The sequence below is a fragment of the Epinephelus moara genome, chromosome 4 (genome assembly GCF_006386435.1).
Source record: "Epinephelus moara isolate mb chromosome 4, YSFRI_EMoa_1.0, whole genome shotgun sequence".
NCBI classification, from domain to species: Eukaryota; Metazoa; Chordata; class Actinopteri; order Perciformes; family Serranidae; genus Epinephelus; species Epinephelus moara.
Genome location: NC_065509.1, coordinates 6,615,558 through 6,624,722, shown reverse-complemented (window position 1 = coordinate 6,624,722; position 9,165 = coordinate 6,615,558). Strand labels below are relative to the sequence as shown.

At 40.4% G+C, this 9,165-nt stretch overlaps 1 protein-coding gene across 1 annotated transcript; it reads left to right on the top strand.

The window, feature by feature from the left end:
- Positions 1-1,456: 1,456 nt before the first annotated feature.
- Positions 1,457-6,864, top strand: zgc:113210 (uncharacterized protein LOC541387 homolog). Its single transcript, XM_050041875.1, has 6 exons — positions 1,457-1,466; positions 4,492-4,695; positions 5,031-6,070; positions 6,221-6,288; positions 6,380-6,556; positions 6,699-6,864. Exons 1-6 carry the CDS (start codon positions 1,457-1,459, stop codon positions 6,862-6,864), a joined length of 1,665 nt encoding a protein of 554 aa, XP_049897832.1.
- Positions 6,865-9,165: the final 2,301 nt, after the last annotated feature.

Below are 9,165 nucleotides of genomic sequence, written 5' to 3'. Positions count from 1 at the left end.
ATCTATATCTTGAGACTCCAGAATGTCATTGCTTCCAGTCAAGGAATAGCCCTACATGGCTAGATATGTCTCATTTGATATGAACAAGATATAACAAGTTAATTGGTGAGCTTTAGAGGTGCGGTAGATTGATTTTCTTACTGACATGAGAGTGGTATCGACCATCTCATCTAACACCCTGCCAGAAAATAAATGAGCATATTTTCCAAAATGTCAAACTACTCCTTTTAAGTTAAGGGTGGCCTGTAATGTTGTCTTATACAAGAGGTTTTACTCCTTAAAATCCTTTAATCTATGCTTTTTCAGGCCATGGACCCCTTAGTTGAAAGACAGTTGGAGCAGCTACTGCACATAATGTATAAACCTGAGTTGCATGTTAAACTTGGCCTACAGTAACGTGTAGAGCAGCCTAACATGCTATATAAAAACATACATTTTTATGGTGCATGCAATAGTAAGCTATTAAAATAGTCATTATTGACAGTCATATATTTGTACATCATGTTTTGATGTTAAACATACATTGGGAAGGCACAGTGATTAAGTGTTCGTTGGCTAGCTCACATTATTGCATGAAGGATTCATCAGTAACAGCATATCATTAGTTGGGATTTTTATGAATAGGCTGATATTTTGGACTGGATTTCTAATTTCAGACATAAAAAAATAACCTTTCAAAAATTATAAAACAAGAATTTGGCAACCCCCTTCACTAAAGGTGCGGACACACCAAACTGAGATCGAAGAACTAGCAGCGATGAAAGCCAACTGCTGCGTCGTCTATGTTGCCTCACGTCGCCCTGTGTCAGTTGCATTTGAACACACTACACGGACTACATCCGACGGCCAAGTGGCACGTACATTCTGCGCCTGCGTGAGAGAGAGCGAAGTGAGAGAGTGGTACATCCTGTCAGCCGAGGGGTTTTCTATCTGTGCAGCCGAGCACTGCAACACCTCCACGGACTGTTACATCCAGTAACAGGCTCCGCTTCACACCTCCACGGACTGTTACATCCAGTAACAGGCTCCGCTTCACTCAGCTGCCCGATAAACCCGCTGCTTCTTCCCACTTTAACCTGAATAACAAACCAGGGCTCGGTGCTCTGGCTGCACTGTTAGACAGATCTGTAATATAAACAGTTATTTACCACATATCAGCCAGTATAATACTGTAAATCCCCTTTGTAGTAAATTACTGTAATTTGCATTGCATCATGGGAAGTTTTAGTGGGAACATCCACAATATACAGTACTGTACTATGTTTTTTAAAAATGATGTATGATACTGTATTTTTTTAACGGCTGCTTTTAGTGCGTTTTACCGCGTTTTACCAGACTCCTTCATTTTTTCGTTGTGTGTGGAACCAACATATACCGAGGCAGCCAGTTCAGTGACGGACACCGTTTGAGAAGACCCCCCCATGGATCCGTGAGATGCGTGGTGAGACCACCAACGATGCAAGCAGGTAAGAAGGAGAAGCATAAAAGGGAAATGGTTAGCGTTGTTATGTGATAAATATTCCCTGCATTAACTGATTAAATATTAGTCCGAGTAACGTTAGTCTGTCATAGTCTCAGGTTGAGGCTAACGCTAACAACGTTAGCTAATTTAAACTGTGACAGAAACGTAACGTTAGCTAACGTTACTGCTGATTAATACTGTTGGTTAAGTGAGTTTACATGCGCACTAATACAACGATTATTATCGGAAAACTGGCGTTTTTGGATTATTTGAGTCGTCATGTAAATGGCATAAAACGGAAATATTTAAGGGATTAAGGCGGTTGAAGTTTTCTGAGATAACGGTTTAACACACCTAGCTTTTTAAACAATCCGTTCTCGTAGTGCATACAGAGCTTTATCCGGTAATTTCCTTTCTATTTCTACATCGTCATGGTTCCGACGGCATACAGACTGTGTGAGTAAATCTCGGGTTACCGTAGCCACAAAGCTGGAGCGGGGTGACAGTGTAGCTCCGTGTACAGTACTATAGCCACTGGCATTTTTAAAGGCACCATGGACGTACTGTCCTCTCCCCGGAGCCAGGCTTATGACCACCCACATTAATTCACACAGCGCTACAAACGATTGCCGCGACATACTGAAGTTGTTATGCCATTCATGATCACAGAACTTTTTCAACACATCTCTGTCTCACCATTCCTTGCTCAGGACACGCATACTAAAGAAGCCACGTATGAGAGCTTTTCAACTTTTCCTTTTACCACCGGAGTTGGCGGTCAAGTTAGTACTGCCCGCGCAGCTATTTTTCATGGGGTTCAACAGATGTGTATAAATTCATATCACATAGGCCAATAACAAATAAAAACAGAGATAGTGGAGTAAAAATTACCAAAAAATGTTTAGAATTTAACGTTTCAATGACTAAATAAGTTAAGTTACAGTGCACACTGTCCAACAGAGGCAGTTCACAGGTGCATTTCTTTGCCCTTCACAGTAACATTACACTATTTTAATGTGTTGACAACATGTATAGCTGTAAGTTTTGTAACCACAAGACTGCCAATTTTAAAACTTTTTGTGCCCATGCAAAAAGTCATAGAAACTTGGCTAACTACAGGTTTTCATGTGGCATTGATGTGTGTCCTGGGAATTTCAGGACATTTTCTGCATTAAAGTCTCACATGCATAGAAATCATATGCCTGATGTGTCACAAAAACAAAGCAGGTGTCAGCATAGTGGTGACCTCAAATGCAGTGTTCAAGGATGTGATTATGTGGCTGATAATTTTTTCTTGCTGTGTGTTCATTTAAGATTACACATACGGAATGGCAAAAAAGTGAATTGTCCTTTTGAAGGATGCTCAAAGTATTTTAGAGTGAGGACATCATTTGCCACACACATTTCACGAAAACATAAGCAGTCGTTTGTAGCCCAGCCACCACCCAGATACCCAGATACCCAAATCCAAGTTGAAGACAACCAAGTTCAAGACGATAAAGACGAGATGACAGATGCATCTCTTGATGATAACAACCCTGACATGTATCTAAAGAATGTAGCATTGTTTTATTTAAAACTGCAGGCCAAACTGCTTTTACCAGCCACAACAGTGCAGTGCATTGTTCAAGAATTTCAGGAGGCCCATAGCAGTGGAATGAAGCATGTGCTTAAAAAGGTAGAGGAGAGACTGAAAGGTTTAAACATCACTAATGATGAAATCCAGAAAATAGTTACAGAACTTGAACAAGAGGATCTGTTAACTATTTACAATAAAGGTATTTTGAGATCAGACAGAACCAGGAAAACATATTTCAAAGAAAAATTTGAATATGTTGCACCCGTTCAGATGTACCTTGGAACAGACAAGACTGGTAAAGAGCGCTTTTGTCAGTATGTACCCGTAAAGGATACACTTGCTGCCTTGTTTAAGCAGTCCAATGTGAAAGACCAGTATGCACAGTCTAAATTACATGTGCACAGTGATATGGTTCTAAATGATGTTAATGATGGCAAATACTTCATACAAAATGCTCTTTTACAAGGATCATCACATTCTCTGTCAGTCATTCTGTACATGGATGCCTTTGAGGTGGTTAACCCCCTAGGCTCTGGCAAGAGAAAACACAAAATCATGGCCATGTACATGACACTTGGGGAAATATTACCACATAATCGTTCCACTGTTGACTCAGCGCAGCTTGTTTTGCTTTGCAGAGAGGAAGGTTTTAAGTCTGTTGGTCAGGACAAAGTATTTTCCCGCCTTATTGCTGATCTAAAAGACTTGGAGGATTCAGGTTTTCAGTTGGAAGACAGGAGCCAACTTATGGCATCACTGATTGCCATATGTGGTGACAACCTTGGTTCACATGGTGTTGGTGGATTCACAGAAAATTTTAGTTCGAGCAAACACTTTTGCAGGTACTGCCTGATTGACAGAGAGACATTTGTCAGTTCGCCATTGGTACTTGGCCCACAAAGAACACCAGCAAATTATAATGACAGTGTTCAACAACTGACCCCAGAACACAACATCATAGATGGAATCAAATTTGATTCATGTTTCAACTCTCTGAAGTCTTTTCATGTCTGCTCTGGCCTTCCTCCGTGTCTTGGGCATGATCTTTTTGAGGGAGTAGTGGCGAATGATTTGGCTGTCTATATTGAACATTTGGAAAAAGTTGAAAAACAATTCACCTATGACCAGATAAATCGAGCCATCTCACAGACAAAACTCCTGGGCAGTGAAGTACACCAAAGGCCTTGTTGTTGTTCTAGAGAACACTGGGGAAACACTGATTTTTGGGAAAATATGTCTGATACTTGCTGATGATAAAAGTGTGTGCTTTGTTGTTTTGGTGCATCACTCAGTTCTGTTAATTGATCTTGGTGTCTACTACTTGTTGTCAGATAATAAATATGCATATATTAATGCAGATAGCCTGCAGGACTATTATCCACTGCCGGTGTACAACATCTTGGACCTCCCTGCTGTTTCCTTGCATCACTCAGTGTGTTCTTCCTTTTAGGTATGGAGGCCGAATGCATTCAGGAACTTCGTAAAGTGATACCGGAATTGGAAAGTGAGAATTTCTTGGCCCTTGTTGAACATCTATCATCTGAACTTGGACTAACAAAGAAAGCGGACCTTGCCTTACTTGAGCCAGATGATTTGCAGCAGCATTTAAAGCCAATTCTACGCCGCAGACTTATCCAGGCCTTCAGGCCAGTAGGTGAGGGGAAATAAATCTAAGAGAATGTAAAATGGTGAAAATACTGTATGAGTCTAGATAGAGCTTTTTCTGATACTTCTATGGTTTGAGCTAATTAATAAATTGATTTTAACTACTATTAATGTTGTCTCTAAAGTTAAAATGGATAACAATAAGCAAGCATAACAATAGTTCAGCAGTTCTACTGATGCAGATGTTGTATTGTTTAAGAAAGAGGCAGATTTTAAGGTTCACTATAAAGCAATTTTAAGTTCTCTTTTATGTAAACTGTAAATACTGTGAATAACCGAAACTAATCCGTTAACATATTTCTTCTTTTGTGCTGAATGGAGCAGTGGACACTGATCAGCCCATTATTCTCAGCACCATACCGGATGAACAAACGGCACTCTTCCCATCCTTGGACACACAACTGACACCTACATCTACACCTCCTCGTACCCAATCCCACTCCTCCAGATTTCCATCAACAAGACCACAAAACGCATGGATCAGCCAGTTTGAGATCCCATGGAACAAGATGCCTGCCTCACTCTTGAAGGCAACATTAAGAGGGCAGAGGGCTAGACCTGAGGACAGAAGAGCCTGGAAGAGAACCGTGGTGAGTGCCATGCAGGAACACTGTCCAAATCCAAACAAGGCTGCCTGTGATGAAATCGCAAAAATGATCGTGTCAAAATATCCTTCCACCTTTGCTGACATGACTGAGGAAGATGAACAGCTAGGAGTAGGGTATTATTCACTTGCAAAACAACTTAAGACTAGAGTTGAACACGCGAATCGCAATAATGTGAGTGAGAAAATACGAAGACCGAGGATAATGTCACAAACCAGTGATGATGGTAGCACCAAAACAGTGCGGTGTAAAGTTGACAGCTACGGCTGCATTAACTGCCAGCCAAAATGTGTCCCAGAAGGAGAGACTTCTGAGTCTTTAGAAGACAGAAGAAAAGATATAATGGCCATTTTCCAGTCTGCCGGCCCCAGAGCTGTGGACAGGCCAGATGTTGACGAGTCAATGAGGTTGACATACATCTATCAGCGTCACATGCTAAACTCCTGTCCTCCTCCGAGTATTAGTGTGATTGAAGAACACTGGCCTTTCCTCTTTACAAAAAGAGGACTCTGTGACCATTTCAAAGCTCTCACAGGTATTGATATCTGTGATCGAGTGGGGGAGGCTCTTCAATCCAAGGGGACGAGGATCATCAACTTCTTCCAAAGACAGACCCAGAACAGAGACATTCAGCATCTTCTACGAGACATTGAGAGCAACACAACAGCCATGCAGCAGAGCCGGACCGGCATAGCTGCAGTGCTTCTTCTGATGAAGCACTTCCAGGAGCAAGAGGGCTCCATCTTTCTTTTGGCAGATGTAAGTATAGTGTAATGAATTACATTAAATGGCATCATATATATAGTGGGCCATGTGGTTCAATTGAGACTTATGGACCCCACTGTATTGTTGTTTTTAAGGTGTGTTTTAAACCAGTTGTAATCCCAAGCTTTTTTGTGTGTTTTAAAGGCAACTGCGACAAAGCGATCGATTGAGACAGACATGACACTCCCATCCACACCAAGATTGATTATGCTTGGTAAGAGAAGACTTCCTTATGATTTTGAGGAAGTTTAGCATGTCCCGTATGCCTTGTCAAGATGTGCAATGTGCCTTTTTTTGTCTTCATGGGAACACATTTCTCTTGGCCACAAAATGGATGGTGAGCATCGAAGGGAGGGTGGCCTATGTTTTAGAGGAGCACCTGGGGTTTGCAGATGCCCTGTCAGTGTTTTTTGGATGCTTCTATGTTTTCAACATAGAATATCAGGAGCCTGCCTGTGCGACATTGGAACTCATACAACGGTAAGTGCTTTTCTCTTCTTTGCCACATGTTGCTGTTGATTCAAAGTTGATCTTTTTTTCATCTTCTCTGAGCCATGTAAATGTATCTTGATGTGTACCTTCAATGTTTTGTTTTTTCCCATCAATCTTCTCTTACCTTAAGATTCTTCATGAGGATCAATCCGGAGGAAGGCACAAAATGCACTGCAAAAACTGGAGTGAGTCGCAAGACAGGAGCAGTGGTGAAGAGGAAGGCGGAAGCCATCAATAGTCGAGTGGCCTCCTTCCTTCACCAGCTAACAGAGTTTGAGTGGAAGAACTTGGACTAGGTGAATTACCTTAGACTCCAAGTGGAAAGCTCTCTCCTTCCTGCAGCCTCTGCATGTTGCAGAAACATCTTCACAGAGCAGATGGGACAATGTGACAAGCAATGAGAAGAGCGCTCACTCTGTACCTATGTCTGGAGACCAGAATGCCTCAAAAAATAGTGAGTTGACTATAAAAATGAATGAAAAATACTTGAAGAATCACATTCATCTGAGGGTTCTCTATATACACAGTTAACAATGAGTTAAAAGCATATGCTAATGTCTTAATATGTCATCTAAAAGATCCCTCCATTACTCAGATTGTAATGTCAAGTTTATGTTATTATTGTTTGAGAGGGGAGTTGATGCACTTGTATAATTTTGTTTTATTGTGTGCACTGAAAGGTGAATATGTTCATATTTCAGTTTAGGACTTATGTCCTACTGTCTTGGCTTGGCAGTGAGCCATCATGAAGTTTACTCATCTGGTTTTAAATATTAATGTTTTAAATGAAATGGATGTGAATGTTTTACATGTTTTTGCACATTCAAATGTTTTAAATAAAGAATTTATATTTTAAATAATTTCAGCAGTATGTTCTTTTTTTTTAAAAAATAAAAAAATAGGATTACAGTAGTGTACTGTTAAATTAGTTCATTTACAGTAACAGACTGTATTACATAATTACAGTAACACCAAGTTACTGTATAAGTGAAATACAGTAATAGTACTGTAAAACTATATTACAGTAACTTACTGGCAACAGTGTTGCCAGTAAGTTACTGTAAAAACCCTCTGAAATGTCTAACAGTGTGGATCCAAACGGAGGAAGCACCCTCTGAAATGTCTAACAGTGTGGATCCAAACGGAGGAAGCACCGGTTAGCCCCGGTTTCACTACAGGCAGATTCACTCGCTACAGGGGCGAGGGAATAAAACCTAAACAACCAATCAGAGTGATCTCTCTCACCGACAAGCTCTGCCGCCGATTCAACATGCTCAATCGGCCGAAAAGCCGCAGACGTGGACGCTGAAGGGCTGACAAAAACTAGGCCGACAGACACTCACCCACGGCCCGACTTTGGTTGACGGCCGACCGTCGGCTTGGTGTGTCAGGGCCTTAACTCTAAGGACCCCTTAGGTGTCACAGATCCCTGTTGAAGACCTATAGTCTACGTGAAACATCCAACAAAAGCCCATTTTAAATTTTAAACTCTGCAATAGAAATGATCCTCCAGGGCCTGCATTGGGATTTTTGCTTACTGTGATGTCACTCTTTGGAGTACTCTGGTGTGCTTCATGTCCCAAAAAATCCGTACAAGGTTAGGTAAGTCACTAAAACCATAATAAATAAATTGTGTTATATTGATATATTGATACAAAAATTGGACATGTTTTGCATCAGATTTTACAACATAAAAACACAAAAAAATGTTTCAAAAGATTTCTTAACACAGAAAAATTAAGGAAATATTTCTTAACAATCATAGGCATAGTGATGAATTCACCATTCGCTCCTCTGTTGCCACCATGCATTTTTGCATCACATGTATCGTAGTGCTGTGACATCATTACACTTATTTAAACATGATGGATGAAGACAGAAGCCTTAGTTTTCTGCTGCAAAAAAAGGTAATATTCTAGCTTATATGGTTTTAATTTTCAATTTGTATATATGAAATATATATATATAGATCTATCTATCTATCTATCTATCTATCTATCTATCTATAGTATTACCAAAACAGTGATCTCCATCAGGGGGTATCGGCGTAATTACAGCAAAAAGACAAAATTGTCACACAAAAAACTTGCCATTTCTATGTGTATCACATTAAAGATTGAGCATCTGTAGGTGTATTAAGAACTTTAGACAGAGCCAGTTAGCAGTTTCCCTCTGCTCTCAGTCTTGATGCCTAGCTAGGCTCACTAGGTCTTGACCCCAGCTCCACTTGCCACAGATTGAGCTCCATCTCGTTGTTGGAAGAAAAGCAAATAAGCACATTTCTACAATGCAGAAGTATTCCTTCAAGGAGAGTTCCACTGGTACAAAAACAGTGGGTATACATTTTCATTGGATGAAAGTTACTTTGATATTCAGTTTTCAGAGAATGGTGAGGAAAGTTAAAAACAGGATTCCATCTGCTCCTTGGCTACAGGGAGAAGCAGCATGCACCTTTCCTGAGGATTACACCTCTTTCATCATTTACTCACTGTGCTGCTGACTGTAATGGGCTGTAATTATGTGTGATTATGCTTAAACCTCCCTGAATGTGACGACCAAAAGCAATAACAACATTACGCTAAATCTTATCTCTTTGA

Bases quoted from the DNA above. Each gene is read 5' to 3' on its own strand.
- zgc:113210 (XM_050041875.1), top strand. The intron at 6,289-6,379 runs TGGTAAGAGAAG...TTTTTGTCTTCA, and splicing joins ACACCAAGATTGATTATGCT to TGGGAACACATTTCTCTTGG. The intron at 6,557-6,698 runs GTAAGTGCTTTT...TCTTACCTTAAG, and splicing joins ACATTGGAACTCATACAACG to ATTCTTCATGAGGATCAATC.